Source organism: Aulonocara sp. 'chitande type north' Nkhata Bay, linkage group LG12 (genome assembly GCF_057382095.1).
Source record: "Aulonocara sp. 'chitande type north' Nkhata Bay isolate Kocher_YH1m ecotype deep benthic linkage group LG12, A_spYH_male_GT1.1, whole genome shotgun sequence".
In the NCBI taxonomy this organism is placed as follows: Eukaryota; Metazoa; Chordata; class Actinopteri; order Cichliformes; family Cichlidae; genus Aulonocara; species Aulonocara sp. 'chitande type north' Nkhata Bay.
Window position 1 is genome coordinate 36051688 of NC_141355.1, and position 25278 is coordinate 36076965.

General features: G+C 40.8%; 1 protein-coding gene and 1 long non-coding RNA gene across 8 annotated transcripts in view; one reads left to right on the forward strand and one right to left on the reverse strand.

Annotated features, from left to right (window-relative positions):
* Positions 1 to 25278, reverse strand: part of LOC147317998 (ral guanine nucleotide dissociation stimulator-like) — a 59092-nt gene that overhangs the window by 25598 nt on the left and 8216 nt on the right. The window contains exon 1 of one of the 7 annotated variants that reach the window (XM_086315423.1): positions 20775 to 21086. The exons of 1 other annotated variant lie outside the window; for it this stretch is intronic. In XM_086315423.1, the coding sequence (XP_086171549.1) occupies positions 20775 to 20870 (96 nt within the window). In that variant the 5' untranslated portion in view covers positions 20871 to 21086. Of the gene's footprint in view, positions 1 to 3649; positions 7005 to 10343; positions 11751 to 17762; positions 17858 to 20774; positions 21087 to 25278 lie in introns of those variants that run through there. 5 more of the 7 variants (XM_086315426.1, XM_086315424.1, XM_086315420.1 and 2 more) reach the window with 5 other exon arrangements.
* LOC147317999 (uncharacterized) lies at positions 3339 to 11952 on the forward strand. Its single transcript, XR_015131917.1, has 4 exons — positions 3339 to 3377; positions 3534 to 6676; positions 7990 to 8111; positions 10393 to 11952. It is a non-coding gene; the product is annotated as an uncharacterized LOC147317999 (long non-coding RNA).

Below are 25278 nucleotides of genomic sequence, written 5' to 3' on the forward strand. Positions count from 1 at the left end.
GTAGAAAAAAAGCAATTCCATCAACCTTGCCATATCAGTGGGTCAGTTCCTGCAGAAAGATACAAAATGTTGTAGAAATAGGTCGATAAATGTAACTTGGTCAAGCACATCAGCTTCAACTTCAAATTTAAGCAGGCATGCATCATTTTTGTGCCTTTGTTATAACAAATCCGATTTTACAAAGAACCAAAATGCCCATTAATCGCCCAAAACAATCATCCAGCCGTGACACAGCACAGCATCACTTTGTTATTAGCCTCACACTGCAGTAACTTCATCTCGTGGCACACCTCCATTTCAAAGCCACTCGATCCTCTCAGCTATACGATACAGTGCATTGAGGCTGATGTTGCTGGTTACACGGAGTCAGAGGGATCAACAAATAGCTCAATCTGACCGCCGGCAGCACCACATTAGCCCCAGTGACCCCCTCATGCTGCAACACAACCTCAGCATCAAATAACATTCATGTGCAGCAGGAGGGGAATAAAGGCAGCGGTTGTGGAGGAAACCCCTCAGCCTCCGCAGGAGGGGGATTAGGTAATTGTGTTAGAGCAGAGGATTAGATTAGAGCAAAGGGACGAAGCAGAACAGGTTAGCAGGGGACGGGAGACCAGCAGGGGCACACTGAGGCAAATGGGGGGGGGGTTTAATAATGAACCTCTGATACCAGTCCAGTCTGACCGAAGACACCGAAAAGTAAAAAGAAGAGAACATGTAATCCAGGTACACAGACTGGAATACATGGTCTCCATGGTGACACTGCCATCCAATCCTTGGCTCCGTTTAAGACCAATAAATATGATTACTCATCCTGCCCTCCTTATGTGATCGAATGTTCGAGATGTATGGAGCACAAGGCTGGAAAACGTTTATTTAATCCAGAACAAAGGCAATTTCTATAGATAGCAATGAAACCATATCTATGAGGCTGGGTTTAAAGAGGACAGCGAGGCGGGGGGAACATGACAGTTAGAGATATGAAAACAGTGTAGTGATAGAGAAGCAAAACACACGTGATCTTCATATACAGCAGGGACAATTTCCTGTTATTAACTGCTCTAAATTTGCAGAGCAAAGAAAATATTTGCATACCCATAAACCTCTATTTAATTCACAACAGAACACAGAAAGCATATCATAAATATATCATTTTACACAGCATTAAAACTTTGGCACAATTGGGTTTGTAGTGTGTTCAGTCTTCTAAAGTCAAACATGTTAACATGTTTCGGTTTAGTTTACTAAAGAATAAAATAACCCTCCATGTGTTTGAAGAGTGAAGCATTTAACCTGCATTCTCTCTAATGGCCAGCAGGGGGAGACTTTTCTAGTTGCACAGACTAGTCAGATTCTTTATGAATAAAGACCCCTGCTGCTCACTTGACCTATGACCCTAGCAAACGCTTTCCTGATGAGTTTGTGGTATCAATCGTTAGTTTTACATCTTTTAAAATTGTATAACTTAAACTGCCACACAGACTCAAAAACCATAAAGCATCAATCTCATTAGTTTGTTCCATCTCATCTCAAACCAGCAAGATGGTGACAGCAAAAAAGTTCAGCCTGAGGCTTTAAAACCTCATTAACAAAAACATGAATGTGGTCACACATAGCTTCCTGCAGAAGTCCTGCAGAACCACGCTGGCTCAAAGAAACGTGACAGAGACTGAAGTTACAGGAGCACCAGCCAGTGGCGTCCTAACATTGTTGAACTAGCAGGAAACTGCTGTTGTACTTCAATGAAATAAGAATAATTTGTTTAATCAACTAACATCTGTAGTGCCAACTAGTGGCTATGTCCATCTTTCATGTACAGGCTATGATTTGAGCTCTACTAGCATCACAATTCAACTCCACGGGAACACAAACAAGAGTGATTCTTGATTGTCCATCTGAGGTCTAAGTGATCAACCCAACCTCTAAAAACTAGGGCCAGCATAGTGAAGAGTTGGTTTTATTGCTTATGCTGACTTAGACCACAGAGGGTTAACATTAATGTGTTAAATCTACTCTTTAGCCCGCCTAGAAATGTAAATACACACCACACAAACACCTCAGCAGCTGTTACAGGTCTGTTTGTTAGTAATATGTAGTGAAAACACAATACAAATTAATAAATGATGAATAATGTGAGATGCTGTCATCTTTTAATGGTAGAAATATGCTGTTTTTCTTGTTTTCATTTCAGTAAAAATAACAGCTGCTTAAGATTTAACGGCTCCAGTGATGCAGACATATCAGAGCACAAGTAATAAGTGAATGCAGACAATGACGTCACCACTACAGCGGGGATCCAAAGACCCCAATTTAATCAAGCATCCACTCAATTAAACCTGGACCGATCCACGGAGGCCCAACCCAGAACTCAGAGGCTCACGGTTCCCTCGGAGGGTGTTTTGGATGTAAAACACTCTAAAGTCATTCTGCTGCGTGTGTGCTTTTACTTTTAGATTCACTTTGATCGTGACCTGAACATGTAAAAGCATCTGATTCGCTGGCTGCAGCTTCTATATCTGAAAACCCGCTTGTTTCTTCGGCTTTCTGTGAAATTACACTAAAGTATTTCTGCTTCAGATTGCTGATTGGACAAAAGAAGCCATGTGTAATCTTTATTATGACAGCTATTCTAACAATGAAACAATGACTCAAACAGCTGGGGTAATGGGGTAATCTACAGATTAATCTGTAATTACAGTAATCATGGCCACATTTAGAACTGCAGTGGAGCTTCCTAAACATGATACAACTAACTAAATGGATTTATATCTGTCTGTTAAATTAGATCAGAACCAAAAACAAAATCTTAACTTCGCTCCTTTGTTGGGTGACTTTGTTGACCCATCAATGAATCATGTTGCTGCAGTAACAGGCCACTACTTCCTGTAACAACCAGTGAAACTGTAAATCACACGATTGATTCAATGTATGCCCGCACATGTGGAAAAACCCCTAGAAGTACAAGCGACTGATGCAGAAAGCATCGTTCTGTAAAAAACAAACAGAACGACCACTCTCAGTATGAAACATGCAGATATTTCATAGCATTTGTGAGGTTTGACTCAGCGACACCTGCACAGGAGGGTTTCAGTATCAAAGAGAATCAGAGGGAGGGAGGGGTGATAACCACAGGGCTAAAAGCTTCAATAACAACATGAAAAAGCAAGTCATCCTGTAACTGTACTCTCCTGCCAAGCAGCACCGCAGCATCATATTAGATTTCCCTGTATTGTTATGTTTGTTATGAGGCTGTATTAACACTGTAAGCTGCAGCCAATCAACAGCTTTATACTGATAATCCGTTTACAGGGCTTAAAAATACAGGATTAGAGCGTTTATGGCACATTGCATCACCTGGGTGACTCACCAAGTTGAATGTAAGCTTATTTAACGCAAATTTAAACATGTTTTATGGGCATAAAAGTAGATAAAGCTTTGAAATACGTGGAGATACAGGAGAAACATCATAAATCTCTATTTTAACGGTAAGAAAATGTTTCTTTAAGAGCACAAGTGTTGTGTTATTCCTCCAGAATCGCCACCCTGAAGCCTGAAAACCTGTTTGGATCCGCCCGATCACCCTCCTTCATGACAACACAGCAAACCGCATCAGCTAACGGACCTCTCCTTGCCTCCTCACCCTCCTCACCTCCACCAGCGGCAGGTCAGGGTCCAGGTGGGTGAAGCTGTGCAGGACCACCGGGCTGCGGTCTTCGACCACCTCTAGCCTCACGCCGTCCCAAATGTTCCGCACCCTCCACGAAGAGTCAAACATCTCGAGCAGCTGGCCCGGCTTGACGCTACGCGCCTCGGCTTGCATCCCCGGGAAATAGACCATGGATGCCCGCAGAGTTCAGTCACACCCCCGCGCTGACATTTCTAATGTTTTTTAGGAGTCCCACAGACACACACTGCCGCTGCCGCCTGAGACTAACGCTTCTGTGTGATCATCGCCTCTCTCAGTACAGTTTATCACGGCCCTGACTCACACCGGGGCTTTTCTAAACCCCGCCCCCACCAACCGGTGCCTTCAGGGCTGTCGGATAAACCAAACGCACAGGATGGCTTTAGCGAAAATTACGTTACAAGTTTTGTCTTGTATTTAATCCCACGCATTATACTTTAAAAAAAAAAAGAAGTTAAAACTTTAATTACATTAACGTGAATACAACTTTGCAAAATTTTTGTTAAACATCTAACACGTACTTTTCATGGAAAAGGAACAAACTACTTCTTTTCATTTAGTTATTTTTTATTTACATAGATGTAATGAAATGCTGTTAACCATACTTTAATGTTTATAACGGTCGTCACCATATCAGACTTTTACTTTGTGCTAAAACAAAACAAAAACAAACTAACACTCTACGGTTGTTGTTGTTATTTTTTAATCCAATTATAATAGTTTTTCTTTTTCTTTTTTCCAGTTAGTTTACAAAGTGAGTTTGGTCATTTCAGGTAATTTTTTCATTGTTGGAAATTTTTTTACTTAAATATTTATTAGTTTCAGCCCTAGCTTTAGTTTGTGTTTTTTTGTTGGGTTTTTATTTTTCTTAAATATTATAATCTGGAGATTCTCTATCAGGGACAAAATTTTTATTTTTATTTTTATTTAACCTTTATTTAACCAGGAATGTCCCGTTGAGATCAAAGACCTCTTTTTCAAGGGAGTCCTGACCAAAATTAGAATGAGTATTACAATAGAAACACAGTTTGTTACGGCAGTGGACTCACAGATGTGCAGACAGCCTATTATCTCAATAAGCACATTCCCCAAAGCCTCATCATTCAGATTAACAAACTAGAAGTAATGCTATTTAATCTGCATTGTAATTTTATTGTGATTAGTTTTCTAAGGTCACAAAATAATTTCATTTACTTACAAAAGTTTATATTTGCTTTTAACTTTAATTTCAAGTTTCCCACATTTTATTTTATCACACCTAAATTAAGGTAACTATAGTAACCTGGGCGACACAAGCACACTATAAAGTTGTTATGTATGAAACGGGAGTCTGCGAGACGTCCCTGAAGGCAGCACTTACTCCCCCGCTCTTACTCATGTCTCTGGGAAATGATGGCGCTGTTTGTGCCTTCACTGTGGCAGGAGGACTGTGTGGGAAAAGAAAACAGTGGAGTCTGCTGGAGTTACACGTTTACCGTGAGCCCAGAGCAGCTCAGCAAACACGCTTCCCCCACCTGATCCTCCACTGTTACACTGAAGCACAGCTTAAAGGTGGCGTAGAGTTTAAACCAGTACATGCTCCTCTAACACCTTTCGAAAGGGCAACTTTCTGCTTTTCACTTAGTTTTCCAAAGATTGATTATGCATTAATATAAAAAACTAATTACCTGTGAGTGTGTTAACTCGTTATAAAAGTCTAAGTCACACTTCAGCAGTTTTACTGAGATTATAGCTCTATAAAGACATCATTTAAATATAATTATTTAGGGTTTTGGGGTTTTTTTTGGTCTTTTTTAGGTGACTGATTTGAGTTTTAAACATATTTGTGGAAAGATGATAAATAAGTATGTATTTAAATGGGGAAAAAGTCTAATTTTGTGTATCTAAAATCTGCATTTTTCAACTTACATTTTAGCGTTTAAGACATTTTTATTCCATTTTATTTTGATTAATCAAATGTACTGAGCTTTTACTTTACACAAGTACTATATTATATTATTTTTATTTAGATCTTCACTTACTTTGCTTTTTAAATTTTACTTATTAGATTTTTTTCCATTTTTGTAAATTTTACCCAACTGATCTATTTGGCTTTGTCACTGTACTTTTTCTAGTCTGTTTAAGCTGTTTTGTCATAAGCTGCTGTAATTCTTTGCCAACTTTTAGAATAAACACATCCTGTCTGATCTTACTATACTTAGAAAATACAACAGGGAAAATCAGCAGGTCCTCAGCTGAAAAGATAGAAAAGAATAATTTTTCCAAAATAAATGAGCCAAATTACAGATTAATATCGAAATAGCTCACTGACCAAACTTTTCAGCTGCAAACAATTAGGAGCAAATGAAACAAAATCCTCAATGGAACCACCTCAACACAAAGATCTCAATGTTATACAATGTTATCCTGCACACACCTTGTCAAAGCACTGCTGCTCACCATGAAAACAAACAACCTGACTTTAACAGTCAGAAAGCACCTGAAAGCACCATCAGGAAGTCCCTGTTAGTAAACTGAATTAGTTTGTGTTGTGGTTCAACAAATGCATCTTGGGGGAATTTTAGGCTAAGACTTCAGAGAAAGAACCTGAAGACGTCTAACACCGCCTCCTACTGGTCAGTGTCAGGAACAAACGTCTCCAATCACAGTGAGAACAAATCTTTTAAATTCACCGCAGCCTGCTTTAAACAGCAGAACAAAACCATTACCTAACTGTTACATTATTAAACCTTAATTTTCATTCACATGTTTTTCTTTTTGGATTTTTTTGAAACAACCCACTGCTTTTCCACGCCAAGGCTCTGACAGGTGTGAAAGCATTTTAGAACATTTAAGGAAAACATCTGCCGCACCAGCTGAAGCTGAATGCAACCACAAGCACGTCCGACCTCGCCGACCTGTCCTCGCCAAGCGGCTGCGCATCATAACTCAGAAATCTGCAGCTGCCCGACATGAAGAAGACGAGTGAGGGAGCAACACGGCTTTCTAAAGGTTTATACAGATTTAAGTTTCCAATAAATCAAGACAGCCATGGTTCACTGTGGAAGATTACAGTCTAGTGATTAGAAGTGGGAAAGGAGATATTTCCAGACATATTTCCATTATTGTCACCACACCAATGAGCCAGGTCCTGTAAAAGCAGGTTTCCTGATATAACATGTTTTAAGTGTTTGAAGAAAGGTTTTGGTTTCATTTCACTTCATTTCTTGTACCTCTTGGGCAAAACAGTGGTTAACTTTGTCCCCTCACAGCATGAAAGTCCTGGGTTTGAATCCTCGGGACAGCTGGGGCTTTCTGTGTGGAGTTCTGCAGGTTTTCTCTCTGCTTCCCCTCACAGTCTGAAGACATGCATTGGGGTTATGATTACTGGTGATTCGAAATGGCTGTGTGTTTCTGTGTGTTAGTCCTTCGACAGACTGGAAGAAAGAGGATGCATGGATGGACTTCATTCCTTTATAATTGGACAAATCACAAGTATCCTTGATTGCAAATAATAATCAATAATCAAACCATATGAGTCCATATGAGGCTCTGTGACCTCATAAAAAGCTCTGCATGCTGCATCTGATCGTGCAGGCTATATGATAAAATGTGGCTGTTGCTGTTTCGCTTATCACAAATCTCCAAGATGTTTATTTGAAAGCTTTTTATTAAAGTTTTTGTCTAAAAAAGATAGAAATTTCCAATTATTTAAATGTTTAAATATCCACACTTTCCATATTGTTTTAAAGATTTTAGTACCAATTTATTCCCAGATCCTCGGTGGCCTGTCCAGTGCTTTTCTGCCAGGCTGCAACAGAAACACGAGGCTTTATTTATTATCATTAATCAGAATCAGAGAGACTTTATTTATCCCCAAGGGGCAATTAAGATACAACAGAGCAGCAAAAACTATACTGCAAACACAGCCTGAAAAACATCCTAAAGTCTGTTGAACACAAAGCCTGACCCGGATGGTAGATCGGTTTGAAAGATAGCGTCGAGCAAGACGTGACTATTCCCCGTTTCATCTGCACAGAGCACAGAGCAGCAGAAAGAGTGAAAGTCACAGAATAACAAGCACTGGTACTAATATCTGCCCTACAAAATAACCCACATGGGCTGAATCCCAGAAATCTGACAGAGCCTGGAGGGCCGGCCAACTCTGAGTCTGCTGCGATTTAACTGAAGCTCTTTTTCCATCTGCTGGAAATCAACACCAGAGGATGTTGTTGTGCTGCTGCTGCGGGCCTGGCTGATGTTTTACGGCTCCCCGAGGACGGTGACGCTAACAGCCTGCATTACGTTCTTATTTTCTCACACAGAAACACTCGTGCTTTTACTGAGAGACTGCACCCCCTGACCTACAGAAGAAGTTTCACAGAAGTATGTGAGGAGGGCAGATCCAAACATCACTAACCAAAGACAGATTCCCATCACGACGAGGGTAAAATTAAAATTAGGGCAGTGACATCAGCGGCTTATTTTAGTCCTGCTGACACTGAGCAGTGCAGAAAGTTCTTTATTCCTCCTGTCAGGAGGCCATTTAGCAAGGCATTAAAGCTGGGTGGTTATCCTGGGTTGCTGCCAGGCTCTCAATGTTTCCTGCAGTGCTTCACGAACAATAAACCTGAAACAAATAAAAGCCAAAGGGAGAGCCAGACATAGACTGGATATCGAGTTATGTAACAAGAGGAAAATAACAAGCCCATAAATCACGATAAACTGATTAATACAAGAAAAAAATAAAGATTCATGTTCAAAACCCTCCTCCTAATGAAATCAGCTAAATCTGTAAAATTCAACTTCAGTGACACAAACACCAGCGTTCACAGCTGTTGATTCATGGTCTGCAGAACTGCACAGAGCACAGGTTTTCTTCTACCTCAGATAAAGGCTCAGAGCTGAGGACAGACAGAAGCCTAAAGAACACATTCAACCAATCTTGGCACAGTTTAATCGCACCTGTGAGCTGCCTTCTATTATAAATAACAATAAAACCAGTAAAATCTTTTCTTATTTCTGTAATCTGAAGGCCCGAGTGAGTGTGAGTCATACAGAGAAAAGGTCTGGCTTCCTGTACTTCCTGTCGTCTGAGGTTGACAGCTTCTAAGCAGCACAGACAGCTGAGGTCAGGCGTCTGTGCTGCTTCATGTCTCTGTGAAGCCAGCACACTGTAATGACAGCTAATGGGAGCAGATTATAGAAAGCGAGGCCTTTATTCTTTCATTTCACATGTAGCGATTGGTTCTTGGTGCAGACATGTCGTGCTGTGAAGTCAGATTAACTCAAGAGCCGACCTGAGCGCTCCCACTGTTGCAGCAATATTATGTGGCTGTTGGACATATTTCATTTTAAACATGCAGGATGCGTATCTGTACCACATCTTTAAGATATTTGGAGCATATTTTAAGTAAGACCTTTTTAAAATCACTCACAGGCTTAAACGGGTTGATATTAATCTTGGTCAGTGTGCTAGTGATCCCTGTGAGTCCAAAGCTTGAAGCCTAAACAGTTTTTTCTACTCTTGACTCTGTGTGATGTCACTAAGAGTCAAAGATCCCCTAATATGGTTATCCCAGGCACAGAAGCCCCACCCAGCCAATCAGAAGACAGGGACCTTAAAAGAGACAGGAGATTGCCTGTACAAAGGCCGAGTATAAGATAAACAGGGATTATTTTAAACTGCGAATCATGCAAAGCTCATGTGGAAAGGTCAGAGCAAAAACATGGAGTTGTAAAGAACCATAACAGGTCCCTTTAACAACAGCATCACAAACTACACTTAAAAACTTAAACGTAAGACTCCAAATCCTTCACACGGCCAGCAGAGGAGTGCAGCCCACACTTGGGAAAACTTAATTTAAACAAGAGCAGAATTACAGATAGAAAATTATTAAAAATGGAAAGAGCATCTGACTGGTAAAAAGCAAAACAAATAAACAAACAAAAAGCTCTCACACTTTAAAACCTCTCCACTCCAGGTCATATCTGTTAATCAGAAGAATGTCAAGCGTGCCACTGTGATGTGTCACATGCATCACTTCAAAACAACTCAAGTTTCTACTGAATTATTTGCATAGTTTAAACAGCCGAACAGTGAGCTGTTTGGCTGTTTTTTACTCTCTACTTCCAAGTGAGCAGATACCAATCCTGCTTGTTTTTACATTCACCAACAGAGTTTAAAGAAATTGCAGCGAGCACACCCAGATCATTGGCACAGATCATTAATTCAGGTTTATGACTCATAAATATGGCTATCACTCATAATGCATCACTAATATAAAAAGGGTGTTCAAAACAAGTCGTGGTATTAAACTGTATTAGCATTAACGGCAAAGTGTAGCAAAGGTTAAACAGTAAAATAAACACAGGTAACTAATGCTGAGTCAGTGCTATTTACACCGGGGGGCTAAACTGGGGAGCACTCAACCAGAGTTTAATTTAAACTGGGACTTATTTTGAAAAAAAAAAATTCCAGTGCTTTCCCTGGAACTATAAACCAGTATCCGTCTAAACGTGTCTTCCGCTTCACTACAACTTCCTTCGCTGTTAGAGGGTGGCATTATTTTACCTGCAAGGAGCCAATGTGGCCAGTCCTTCAGTTCAAGCCCAACACTGAACTACAAACTCAGCCTCTTTACACTTAAGAGTGAAGGCAAACATTAAGAGCTCCAACCTGTCTTTCTTTTCTTCCGACTGTCCTGTAATAATCCTCGCCATCCCAGGTCCCGGCCAGCAGTCCACAGATCCACCGGCTCCAGCACCACATCACGGCTTTGCTGACAACCAGTCCCAAAAAACATGAGGATCCTGGAGGAGCAGAACCTCAGTGAAGGCGACTCCAGGGCTCCCACTCCCCTCTTCACAGATTGGCCGAACCCCAACCGCCAACGCTCAGCTCATGCATGTTTACTTTAACAGCTGTGTCAACAACACGAGGAACAACACTAGAAAAAAATTAACCTATGCCAGGAAAAAAGGAAAAGGCTTTCTAGAAGAGGCTCACATCTGTCCGTGTATGTCAAAGGTGGAGAGAGACCGCTTGGTAATGACCTCCACAACAACAACAACACCGTGAGGCTACGACGCTCAAATGTCCTGCTGTTACCGCTCTCAAGAGAAAATGAAACCTCAACATGATGCAATAAAATTCGAAGAAATTTCCTGCTTAACTGAAGGAGGGGATTATCTCCAGGTAGTTTACGTGTTTAACAACGTCATCTGAAGCTATGTGAGCGTTAGGCAACCTGTAGGGACGAATGAAAACAGACTAACAGGAACCGTCTTAAGAAATTCAAACACCTCTAACTGAAAACAACTTACTGAACCTGTTCCTCTGACACCTCAGGGCACTTGTTGTCATCACCTTGATCCAGAGGAAGAGGTGTTTGTTTTTTTAATTAGTGTTGTTTGACTCAGTTTGCAGATACACATATTTAATGCTGCAAAAAAATATAGAAGGCCTGCACTTTTTTTTTTTCTCAGAGGCGAGTCCAAAAAGTAAAGAAACAAAAATCCAAATAAAGCACAAGAACTCAGGGAACAAATAAAAAAGTCTGATTTCTGGACTACCTTCCTGGTTAAATCAAGATAAAAAACAATAAATTAATAAATGGGAGACAAGCATTTACTGGTCAATAAGTGAAGGGAACACTCAGCCATTACAGTAAAAAACAAAGCTAAACTTCAGTGCTATCAATCTCTCCAGTTGGTAAGCAGAACCCACTGTGAGCCCATTTCAGCTGCTTTGGTGCAGATGGTCATGACAACAGGTCCACTGGACAGGCAACAACATGACAAACCCCACAAAGGGAATGTTTTAGCAGCTGGTGGCTACAGCCCATTCCTCTCCTTATCCCTCCTGACTGTTTTTCATCTAAATGTCCCTATCACTGCAGTCATCATGCGATAGTATCTGCAGATAATTCAGGTTTCACAGGTTACTACTTCAAGATGGAGATGTGAGGAGAGCTGGACAGGCTCGCTGGTTCATGTTTCTGACCAAAATGTCAGATTCAGACTCCACGAAGGGGAACACGGGTCCCGGCGTCCTTTAGCAGGACCTGTGCTCGCAGCTCAGCCCCACGCAGCTTGATCGGCATTCGGCAGACAACACCACAACTGGCAGCTTTGCTTCTGGTACCCTGATGTCTGATAACATTCACCAGAGCGCCTCCAGACTCTTTCACACCCGTCACGTGTGCTCAGTGTGAACCTCCTCTCTGAAACTGAATATTTTTAAAGTAAAAAAAAAAAAAAGCATTTAACTTACAGCACTAAATAAAGAGAAGATTACATTTTTTCTTATGAAATAAACAATAATTTGTTAAAGAATGTCTCTGGAGCTGATTTAATGATCCATTAACAAACAAGAACAGATAAACTAGTAACTGTAACAGCAGATTATTTATTATTTTGTTGGGTGATTATTTTATATTGTGTGTCCTGTGCACACAAAATACATTTTTTGGCAACATATATTGTTTTTTAATGAAACCCTGCCTGGATATGTGCTCTTTATTCTACGCATTTTTTATGACTAGCCGGTAAAGACATCTTACAGTGCAGCATTACAGGGTTTTATGGGATCGTAGTCACACAGTTTTCATGGACTTGGAACTGTCAAAGTGCACAGAGCTGGTTGAAAGAACTACAGAGCACATTTGCCGCATGGCTGATTAAACAAACATAAACAGCGTGTTCTCTGTACAGATGATGAAAGCTTGTTTAACTGCTTGAGCAACAGAAGTAATTTTGGTATATCTAATCTTGTAGTTCAAAACAGAAAAGAAAAACAAGAAAATAACTTATAAATCACAGATTAATTAGACCTAATTTCTCAAGAATTCAATAATAGGTTTTGTTTGTCCCTCCGGAGCCTCTTCTCTTTTTACTGCAGCAAGAATAAAAAACAAACAAACACAGGAGAGTTTCCCAGTAACAGACACATACAAGAAGAAGCTTCTGAGAGCTTGCCAGATTGCGCTGCCTCTAACAGCCTTTAGATGTATCCCCTGCTATTATTTCAGCCAGTCGAGCCATTCAGGTGCTCCTCCAAGCTCCTGGCATTTAAAAATGCTCTCTCATGCCAACTGCAGCCACCTGGGGACGGCAGCTCTGCTCTGAGGCATCCTGACAACCGTCGCACGGGCTGAGAATAAAATAAACCAGCCTGTGTTTGTTTTGGAAATTGTATTGTCAGAAAAATTATTCTGCTTTTTTTTTTTTTTTTTTTTTTTAAAGATGACTGATCATCAAACCGAGTGTCGTCTTTAAATTCGACTCCCTTCACTTTAATGCCATGTTTGTTGTTTTGGTTTTTCTTTTGATGTGACACATTTCTGTCAGCCCAAGATGTTTTTCAAGGCTTTAACCTGCACAAATTAAAGGCCGTGTCTTTTTCTGGTCTTTCTGAGAGCCGTCACAATATCAAACACATTTGGCAACCACACAAAGTTTCAGTGGTAAGTTTAAGTCAAGCAGTTTGAATGAAACTGTCCAAACTGCACAAAGTGACCTTGTAACAACTTCTCCACGATGACAACCAAATCAGATGCTAAATGGCTCTTATAGTGCTGTTCTTCTCTAAAAGCGCTCTATACTACAAGCATTATTCACCCATTCAAAAACAGATTTAGGATCACACTCCTGTGATCGAGTGGAAACCTCAAGGGAGATCCTCTAGTATCCACTAGAACAGGGGTGGGCAACTCCAGGCCTCAATGGCCGGTGTCCTGCAGGTTTTAGACGTGTCCTTGATTCAACACAGCTGATTCAAATGGTTAAATGACCTCCTCAACATGTCCTGAAGTCCTCCAGAGGCTTGGTAACGAACTAATCATGTGATTCAGGTGTGTTGACCCAGGGTAATACCTAAAACCTGCAGGACAGCAGCCCTCAAGGCCTGGAGTTGCCCACCCCTGCACTAGAAGCAGGCTTGAAAGGTGATTCAATCCCATAGACTCCAATGTCCAAGTCCAACTTTGCAGCAGCAGTAACCATATTCACACCACAGTGCACAATCCTGTTGTGGTCCCTAAAGCTATGTTCAGCCATCATGACAGCCTGTGATGATTTGGTTATAACTCACCCATCTGGATTTGGCAAAAGCTTTGACTGAAAAGTGTGCAGAGACAGGTAGCTGCACTCAATCACGGCCTTCTAGGTCTCAGTTCTGCTAATTCAAGTCAATGAACTGGACCTTTCAAGTCTTTCTGTGATGCTGGTGACTTTTATATCATTTTAATGCAACTGAATGACAAATATTACACAGGACCTGAAATTAATTTCCCCAAATTTAGGGAAATTGCGCCATATTGCTTTTTACCAGGGGGAAGAGGGTACCAGTCTGAAGAGGCTACTCATTGTGAGCTTAATTGCATGTCTTATACAGTCACCCATTGTTCTTCTCCAACTACAGCATGGCTGTATTCTCTGCTCTGTCCATCTTTATCATCGTAGGTCTTTTCTCTCGTCCACTGTCAGCTCAATATTTTACAAATACAGCAGCTAAACTAACATCAGGGTCGGCCGTATGAGGATCCTGAAGATTCACCTTGTCAACATTAACCTCTCCTGGGACTGCTGTTTTTTTCCTGAGTGCACTTCTTGTCAGTTGACATACATTACAAGACTTTAAGATCCTTTTGGCTTCTCTTGTATTCACAAGGGCCCATCACAGAGTTTTTACACCTGATGCCCTTCCTACTGCAACCCCAAAGGGATGTGTGTCACCTCCTGGGATCAAACTGTTAGGCAAACATGTAAGCCACTACACATTTACATAGTTTAAGTGCCTCTGAGTCTGGAGCTACAGTAAGTCTGTGCTGATTTGTGTCCATTTCATGCCTAAAGTGAGAATTTTCCACTTTTAAAAAGCCCAAAAGGTCTACAACTGGAGGCTGGAGGAGTTAGCTCCAGAATATCAAGATGGCAGACGAAGGAAAACTCAACCCTTTTTTTTATATCAAACATTTATCCTTCTTGTCAAAACTTGCACAACCAAGCAACACAACCATCAACATTTTATTCCGGGTTGTGCCTGGAAACAGGAATGTTATTTTCCGTGGTGTTCTGCTCTTTAATGAGTCCGGGGTATAAACCATCTTCCACTTGAAAGAAACCACAGCAACAGATGGAAAAGCAAAGAAAAGAAACTCCTGCTCTGCTGTGCCACTTTATTTCAGTCCAAATGTCTCCGGTGTACTCCTGCCTTTCCATATCACCTCCACCTCCACATCCACCTGCACACCTGCTTCCAATTTCCTCTTCGGGTCCTTCAGCGAGCATACCCACACTTGAGTTCCTTGCCAAATTGTCAATCATGCTATCTGAGCTGTAGATTTCCAGCCTTCTGTCTGGCCAAGTCGCCTTGTTTTTGCTTCTTCTTCTTTCTCTTTTTGGACCCATGCCTGCCTGCGTGTGCCCCTCAGGACTTCCTGTTTAATGACCCACATCAGAAATGGATGATCATTGCTGACGGCTTCATGGTTGCAGTGGGAGCTAAGAGCAAAGGACTAATAGTACACTGACTGCCTGTGAAAGAAAGTCTGGATACTGTTGTCCAACAACAAAACGCTGCACTCATCGTACTCATTAACTGCTGAAAACTGTCTAAATGTTGATTCTAAATATGGCTATAATATGGCTCAGATCCTCAGCCTTGCTTAGTGAACATTATCAACACGTCTGCAGATGCTTCCTTCAGAGTCGACTGATAGTTTGACAACTGACAACATCTGACAGTTAAACTTTTTCTTCCTGATCACTGGCTGTAAGCAACTCATCAGTGTGCTGCACATCCTTGTTTTCTAACCTGCTTCAGAAAACAAATGTTGTTTGCAGGAACAGCTGATCACAGTCTGTCAAAGTTTACAGTTTTTAACTAAAACAGAAAATATGGAAATAAACTGCATCAAACCACTCTAAGAAAGTCTGACAGTAACACATTGTTTCCCATAAAACAGGAGAATAATGCATTCTGCATTCAATATTTGCTGTTTGCCCATAAAATACTGCTACACTCTGTGAACAGCTTTGCATGCTGGGGTTAGGTTAGAATAAAGACAGCAATGCCCCACAAATACAGAAAGCTATTGTCTTTCTAGAAGAAACACTAGGGAACACAAGAGGTGGTTGTGATTTTCAAATACTGGAATAGACGTTTTATTAAGAATAACACTACCAGCCAACAGGCCAATAAAGCATGGTTTCATGGAGTGGTCATACTAAATGTTCTGTGAACGGTACACACTACAGCCACCAAACAGCTCTGAAATCTGCCTGGTAAAGCTAGCAAGGCTATTACAGCACAGTTATTCCATTAAAATTAACCTAATCCCCTCAGAATCAGCTGTTTTGTTTGTTTGGGGATATGTGTGGAATCCCAATCCAATGCAAAATGGCAACTACACAAAGTTGCAGGCTCTTTAGAAGCATCTATTAACCCTTTAAGACCTACCATAGAACCAAGTCCGCCAGAGCTTATAGTATATTTTTACATGCTGTGGAGCCATTTTTTGGAGTATTTCAAGTTGCTATACATCAATACAACCATTATAGCCCAAAATTTAATAATATGTATTCATTAAGTGCATAGTAATTACATAAATTGCAAAAAAGTGCAATAAACTACAAAAAAATTTAAAATCGTTTTTGTTTTTTTAACATATATTTCTAGTTAGAGAAATTTAAGAGGTTTATCCCTCAAAACTGTAAATACAAAAAAGTTGCACAAACTAGTTTCCCACCACAGGAAATTTATTTTAAGTGTCTTCATAGTTTTATTTTTGAGATACACCAATTTTCATATACTGCAGGAAAAACAAAAAAATATATTATAGTGCAAATTTGCAAAATAACAGCATATGCATCAAAATAAAATATTTCCAGCAGTGCAATATGAGTCCTAAGCATCCCAGAAACGACACAGAAAGTCATAAAGTCAAACATAACTTTTAAAAACACAAGTAGAGGCTCATATGGCCACGAAGGTAAAAAACTACATTTCCGCAATGTACGTCACTTCCGGTTTCGGGCAGTTCATGCCGGACATGCGATAGTTCACGCTGATGGACGTAGGAAGTGTTACAAACAGCTGATCGGATCGGCAAAGCGTGTTTCTGGAATATTATGTTTTTGTTGCTGCAAGTGCTTTTTATGCAGTTTTTGCAAAGCTATATGTGGAAGGAAACTGTGACTTAGGACAAGCTGATGGCATCAGATGTAAGTACAACTCCTCCGGTTTCATATGCAAAAAAAATTATTGCGCTAGCTTACGTGGTTGCAGTGCTACGGGATTTAAAAATAGTTACGCAAAATGGAGCGTGTCCGCTCCGACCGGCTTTAAAGGGTTAATAGGTCAAAACTCTTATTCGCCTTATAGTTTCCAGTATTATTGAGCCCACAAAATGTCCTAAATACAACAGATATCCTCTTCATATTGTAGGTTGAAAAAAGCAGCTCTGGTAAAAGCTGCAAACAAATCAATTTTGAACTTTGACCATCAATATCATGGGTTATCTAACAGTTTTAACAAGAACACTGAACAAATTTAATGCCTATGAGGTACAGTTACAAAAATGGCACTAACATTAGAGCAGCCAAAAACACCACATAGACAAATTAATTGAGCTAAAACTTAATCTTACAAAATTACGGAGCAGGATCACTGACTGCTCAGGTGTTTCGTGCATGAAAGTCCTCTCTGGCATTAACAGCACAAAAACTGTGCACCAGGAGCTTCGTGGCATGGGCTTCAATCCAAAGGTGTAACGTGTTATTTGCCCTATAGAGTAGCTCACAGTTAATACTGAATAATGTTTTGTTTGAAACCCTCACCTGTATTACACATGACATTTTTGGCTTTTATTAATACTACCTAAACCCTTTTTCAGTACAGCTGGATGATACAGTAGTAGAGAGTTGCCATCCTTAATGCGAGCAGCGATCTAGTCAGTGAAAACATCAGTGTAGCCTTAAATGAGCAATTTCATATAAACTCTGTTGAACCCTTCAACAAATTAAAGAGGAAAAGGCCCAGTACTAATTTGAGTAGGTAAAGAAAGTCTATTACAAGTCTACCACAACTACTTACAGTCATCTGAGAGCAGTGTCAGGTCCAGTGGGATCTCCGAGTATAGCATTGTTGCTTGGAATACACAGTGTTTTATCACACACATCACTTTTTAGTAGAGGTGGATGGAAACACAACTAGAGCTTCAGACAACCTTAACCTGAGGTCTAATGAGTCAAAACACCAGTATGGACATGCAGAGCCTTTATTTAATTTAGCATACCATTACATGTGTGTGCTGGTGCATTGGGTGTGACTTTCTAAGCCCCTAAAACCATTTTGTTAAAGTCATTGTAACATGTTTGTTATAAATTTCTAGTCTCCATGGCTAACCCTGAAAACACAAAGTGATTTCATTAGTTTTTCTTTCTCAAACTTGACAAAAGACCAGAGTCAATTCTCTATTTTTTTAATAATAAAAAGACTTTACAACTGCAAGTCTCCACTTTTTTTCAGCCACATCCAGCCGTAACTACACCAAAAGCCTAACAGCAGGGAGCGCAAGTGACTTTGTTTGACCCCAGAGAAGAATTCGGGCCACATGAAACACAATCCGGTGATACAGCTGAGCCACTAAGTGAGAGTTAGAGAGAGACGATCAGCTGACAGTACATATCCACCTCTCACACTGACAGCACAGCAGAGGATCACATCTAATTAAATATTTTTGTTAGAGCAGATTTCCTACAACAACATTATGAAAGAAAAACTTTCTTGTCCTTGATTAACCTTGAAAACTGCGACTACGTTGTCGTTTCCAATCACACACTGGAAACATTGAGACTTTGCAGTTTAGTTCAAACATGTTCAGTATTTCACAGGTGGAGCAGACTGCCAAACAAAGGCACAGGAGGACGGTTTGTGCAGCCAACCTACCTGCACACGAACGCACCATCACACCTAACTTCATTCAGTTTACACTTGAAACCTCAAACAGAAAGACTGGATAACTCACGGTCAAAACTATGTGGACACCCCTGTTACATTAATTCTTGATGTCTCCCCATTTTTTAAGATGTTGTCCAGGAAGATTTTAAGCCGCCTGCAGTGATACTAAAACACAAATCTATTAGTGACATTCAGCACTGATAATAAGGTGAAAATTTCTGGCCTATGATTGGTCTTCCAGTTAATCCCACAGATGCTGGATAAATGGGGTAAACAATTTCTTTGGTTCTTTGGTGCATTGGCTTCGTATTGGGAAAACGACATGTTTAAAGTTTAAAGGGCCACTGGGCTTGCAATACGCTGGAGGATAGCTTGATGTTGTGGCACAAAAACACTGATAAAGCTGGTGTGGCTTAGCTCAAACTGTGAAAAATGGCTATCTGGAATAGTTTTTGCTTGGGCTGCCAGCTCACATTGTTTCCACAATTGTCATATTACATCCATACCTGCATGTCTAAAACTGCAGCTTCATTTTAGCCAAGAATCTATCATTTAAATAGCTGCCAAAGACTAACTGCAGGTGAAGACCCAAGAACAGAATAATTAACGACTTAATACTGAAAAAATAATAATCAAACTATTAAAACGTATTACTTAAAAAAAATCCTTCTGTTGAAGATAAAGCTCCCGCAACCCTCATACCAGTTTACGTGCAACTAAAGAGAACTCCCTGTAAACCATTTAAATCATGAGCTTCTTTCAGCCGCACATTTTATTAAGAGCAACACATTCACTACATTCACCATGGGATCATTACAGACACGACCAAACATGTCAGGATTTCAAGGGGCACACCTTTATCTGCAGGGAGATGTTTTCCTGGGTGTGCAGAGTTTTATATCAGCAGCAGCCCGACACACACACACACAGACGCACACACAGACGATGCTATGTCACAGCTCTGCAACAATGAAAAGAAAAAACTTGGCAGTAATAAACACATAAGCATCCGTCCCCATGCAAACAGATTCATGTGAAGAAACAGCCTGAAACCATGTTTTCAGAGTGTGACAGACTCTGAAATACAGCCAGAAGCAAAACCTGAAGGCAAACTGACAGATCAGGTGAAAAGGCAACGGAAACATGCAGGTCAACAGGTGAACATACGCAACCTGCAAACCTGGGCTCAGCACATTTTGACAGAACCTTTAGTAAAGGGGTGCAGACAAACCCCAGGGTTTTTATATACATATATATTCCAGTTAGGTAATACTTCGTTTTTTCTCTTTGCCCACTTGCTAATTTGTTTCCTTTTTAATTGCTTTTCACCGTCCCTTTCACTCAGCCACTAGAAACCTTTCAGTTATATTTAGGCACAATTCATTTTTGGCTTAAGATATTCATCTTCACACAACACTAGTTGTGTTGATATATTATAACCAGGAAGGTATGGCCCTTCTCATTAATGCTAAACCGGACCTCCTGCATAACTGAGACAGACCAGCAGCTTTGATGGAATAAAAATAACCTGTCCCAACAAACAGAACCAAAAAAGTCACTCCAATTACATTAACCCAATAATGGCAGCAAAAATGTTCTCAATTTGACTGCTTGTAAGTCACAGGACTTGTCCAAAAGCTCTAAGTGGCTGTAACTGCTCCAACGAGTCAAACAAAACAACGAAGACATAAAAGAGCAACGCAATTAACTTCTCTGGCCAGAAAAAGAAAATAAGTAAAAGCAGAGAATGGTGAGTGTTATCGTTCTGCGTCCACTAAGAGCTTCACTTGTAAACCACACACACTCAATACTGTAATCATTTACAGCCATACAAGTAAACAAATTAATAGATGTATACAGCTTAAGAAACACACCTGTGTCCATTTTAAAATAATCTACAGACGTTAATACTGCATTAAAATACACATTCAGTCTTCTTTTTACAGTAAGCATGCACGAATATATGCTACAGTATCAAATATGCAATTAGTACACAGGAACACACTCACACACACTCAAGCAATTAAAATTTAACTAGATACATATACAGTATGTATGAATGCACTTATGTTCCTCTCCACACACACACGCTGCATCCACACACACACGTACACCCAGCCAGCCTGGCGCAGTATCAGAGCTCACCAGGTCGTCCAGGATGGTGACGGGGAAATCGAACATGCACATCTTGACAGGCTGAGCGAGCGCTCTGTGCAGGCTGAACAGGGATTTGGCTTCCATGCTGTGCCCTGAACGCACCGTGCAGCCAACGCTCGACTGCACGCAACCACAACAAAAACACAAATAAAACCAGAAGAAAAAATGAAAAAGGAGGAGCTCCCCAGTCTGGCTGCTCGCTTCGCAGTCCTATCACAGAGGACTGCAAAGAAATCCACCTCAAAGAAACCCCTCCACCTCCTTTTCCCCAAACACCAACAACCATCCACTCCCCTTCCTCTTCCTCTTCCTCTTCCTCTTCTCGCCTTTCTTCCCCTCCTTCTCCTCCTCACCAAGGAGCGTCTAACTGTCAGCAGCTGCTCTCTCGTCTTTCCGTCCGTCCTCTGGGGGTATTGCCCAACACCACTCAGCTGTTTTGCCACGACCGCAGTGCTCTCACATTCAGACGGAGGTGCTCGGACTCGCCACCGAACCAAAGCACACGTCTGCCCGGAAAAAATAAAACCTCGCCAAATGAAATAAAATGCAGCAAGTACACAGAGGGTCCTCCGAGTTGCTGTCTGACTCGCTTCTGCTTCATTATGCTGCAGCGATTTAATCAGGAGAGAAGGACCAGCTCTGTTTTGCTCCTGTAGTGCCAGACGGTCTGTGTGAGCCCATTAAAGATGAAGCAGGGTGACTGCTTCAGAGGCTGATGTATGAATCAGACTCTCTTCTCATTAATGTCGCTGGTAAATGTGAAGGCACGCATTCTGCTGAGTTACCAGCCCTTATTCTAAAACTTATTTTTCTTTTATGGGTTTGATGAGAGTCTAAAAGTCTGAAGATCTTTTCAACAGGATGTTAGCAAAGTCCTTTCTCTCTCTCTCTTTTTTTTGGGGTTGGATTTTAGTGTTAAATTTTATGTTTGATGGTCTCTTTGCTGTGCTCCTTCACTGCACGTGGGCAGCACTGACTTTTGCAGATATTTTCAACAATGCAATTTTAGCTTTATTGCTGCAGAATTTACATTAACTCACATTTAACTTGACTTACTGCAAATACAACCTGAAACTAAAAAACAGCATGTGTGCCTCAAACCTGCAACATGCAGTTGATGCCTCTAGTATAACAAAGACTTCATAGAAATTTATGGTAAAAATGACCTAAATGTTCTCTTGACCTCAGTAAACATTTTCCTGATGGGTTTATGATCTTTGGCACTAGTCTTACTGAATGCAACAATTATTATTAGACTCAAAGATAATGATACCGCAGAATGCTTTAGGGCGTGGCCACTTTGTACTTAAAAAAACATTATTGTTGTCAAATATACAAATTTATCAAACTGGATGTCAAATAAAAGGACAACAAAACAAACTAATCAAAATCTCCAAGCCCATAAACTGGAGTTCCTAAAATGGAAACATGAGGATGGCTCCAAAAAGTGTCCCCATGTCACGATCTAACTAAACATGTTTACCTGGTACAAAACATTGGTTTTGGCCTCTATGCAGAGTTTACCCCTTTCCAATGACTGTAGGGGAAAACTGGAGTCAGGGGCATGGACACTATTGACTGGGCCTCATTGTCCCTGAACTTGACCTCTCAACTACATTTGTGTTGTTGGTGCCTTTTGGAGCATTTTAATGTCTTTCTTGGACAGTATAAGCCATCCAAAAAATTGACTGAGTAGTTTTTTACTTAGCACTAATTAGCAGGTATTTGCGTCATTCTACTTTTATACCTGTAGAGTGTGTGGATGGAGTATGCTAGAATTAGCTGATAATTAAACTCTCCACCCTCTCCAAATATGCTCACTTCTGGCTTCATTAAACCAGCAAATGTTGAAGCTTTGAAGCTAAATTACTGAGCAGCACCATGAAAATGTCACCGATTATCACTTGAAACGAGGAGGTGTCAGACGACAGTCTGTGAATCAGCTCTATCTGACAGTGGAGGAGACACATGGGCCGATTATCTGCTCGTTTATTGATCCATGAGGTAATTACAAGCTTGTTATTGAAGCTGCGGGTTACAAACAAAAAGAAGTAAAAGTAAAGTATTCAGTTTAAACTAGAGCGGAGCGGCTGAGATAAAACAAACCTTTTCAGGACATATTCTCAGAGTGTCTTTCATGTTTTTATTTGCTGTGTAGGTGCAGGTTTCCCCACAGCAGCAGGATTGATTCAGAGCCCACCGGGAACCATCTCGCCTCCAGCTGGACTCCGTATTGACATTCTGATATAATATCTTTGTCGTGTTTGCAGCCTGAACCTTAAGGCTTTAATGTGCTTCTGCAAAGACTCAAAATACCTCTTGTGAAAGTCGCTGTATGTAGGTCACACGGCTGTTACCCTAAATGGCTGAAATGCTGATAGAAAGGAAGCAAGTCTGCTTTGACGTGAAAAAACAGGGTTAGCGTTGTGAAGACACGTTTTGTTTCTGAAAGTCTTTCATTTTTTCTCATGCATTTTTTGTAGACCTATCACATGCATGTGATTCGGCAGATTATGGTATTCTGGTAGAAAAGATATGCTCAGCTGGCTTAGATCAACAGCACATTAAATGGTTTTATTCTTGTATTTCTGGTACAACTCAGACAGTAGTCTCCAAAGGTTTCACACCTCCTGCAGATGTTCCACAAGGATATTCTCCTGGTCCACTTTTATTCACCTACAAACTGCAGCCATCGAGCTACAGGCAGTTCTTTTTCTACACTTTAGAAAAAGAAATCAGGAGATGAACAACCAAACTTGGCGCACAGGTATATGTTAGGCCCCTGAAGGTTCTTATTTACATCAGAAATTATGATGTAATCATGGTGCCTAGCAGTCATAGCCAAGAGCCTAACGTATTATTTATATCAACAAAACTTCCGTCCATCCATTTTCTTCCACTTATTCTGGGTTTCTTCCAGGTCACAGGGGTGTATAAGTGCACATGGCACCAAGAAAACCCTAGACTGCGGGTCGATTTTCTAATCACTGGGAACGCCAGGCAGAGGCTCCCATTTCCGAGATCTTCAACTCCCACCTTCAGCAGAGCTTTAACAGCAGTCCGAGAGAGACTGGGGACACCGAGTCCAAATAAACCATGTTCAGCACCTCCATTGTTGAAGCTGCTGCACTGAGCTGCAGCCACAAGGTGCTCGGTGCCTTTCACCGTGCTAACGCCCACACTAAATGGTTGACTCCGGTGGTGAATGGAACCATTAGGCAGAAAAAGGAGTCCTATCGGGCTTGGTTAACCTGTGGGACTTCGGAGGCAGCCGATAGGTCCTGACAGGCCAAGCGGAGCGCAGCTCGGGCAGTGGCTGGAGCAAAAATTCATGGGAGGAGTTTGGAGAGGCCACGGAAAAAGAATTTCAGACTGCTTCGAAGAGATTCTGGCAAACCATCAGGCGACACAGGAGGGAAAAGTGGTGCTCTACCTAAACTACACCGCACTGTGTATAGTGCAGGCAGAAAGAATACTTTACCACATCTGCTAAATGTATCACATCTCATGCATTTCAGAAAAATTCTAATCAGACATAAGTTTGTTCTAAACTCTGATAAGACTGAGTGCATGTTAAAATGATCCAGCCTATGGTTTATATTGTATGTTATATTCATAGTTACAAAAGTGAAACTGTTGACTCTTAAAGATATTTATGGTGGTGTTGTTTATATGGAAAAAAAGCACTTGATTCTTTCTGTTACAGCGTACTGGTTTTATTTCAGTTCAGGGGTTTATTTCATTGAAGTATAAGTTTACATGTATCTGCAGTTATTCTTACACATGCTTATTTAAAACTGTGAACATGTATAATGTGTCTTTGTATTATTTGTCTGACTCTATATTATTGCACATCCTTTGTGCACAGGTCACTCTTGAAATAATAATCGCTGGTTTTGAGGAACTTGAAGAATTATAGCAGGGTCTACCTTATAGTATAAAGCATCCTTAGGCAACTGCTGTTGTGATTTGGCACTGTATAAATAAAACTGAATTGAATTGAGTAGAAAATTTGAATTGATTTAAAAAGTGCTGAATTCAATGATCCTCAACATGGAGATTTAAAAGTACAGCAGCCAGTAAAGATGAGGAACTGCCGCTGCTTTTTAAAAACACTATTAAGAAGTAAAAGAAGTAGCAAAGAAGCTGAAGGAAAAGAGAGCGAGAGGGCCTGAAACACCACTGGGAACTGCTTTCAGATGCAGAGACCGTCCCACGGATGAATACTGTAGGAGAGCGGTTGTCATGGAAACAGGGAGGCAAAGCTGGCTCTTCATAGGGCTATATAAGATAGACCTCCTCCTCCTCCTCCTCCGTCTATAGATACACAGCCAGGACAGGAAGCCAGAGTGTAACCTGCAGCTCGGCTTCCTGCGGACTCAGACAAAGACAGGACGGGCGGTGCAGGTACACGAGAAGTCAGTTCATCCGAGACACGACTACAGGGTGCAAACCTGTTATTACGGCTAAACGCTGCTTTTAGACAAATGAT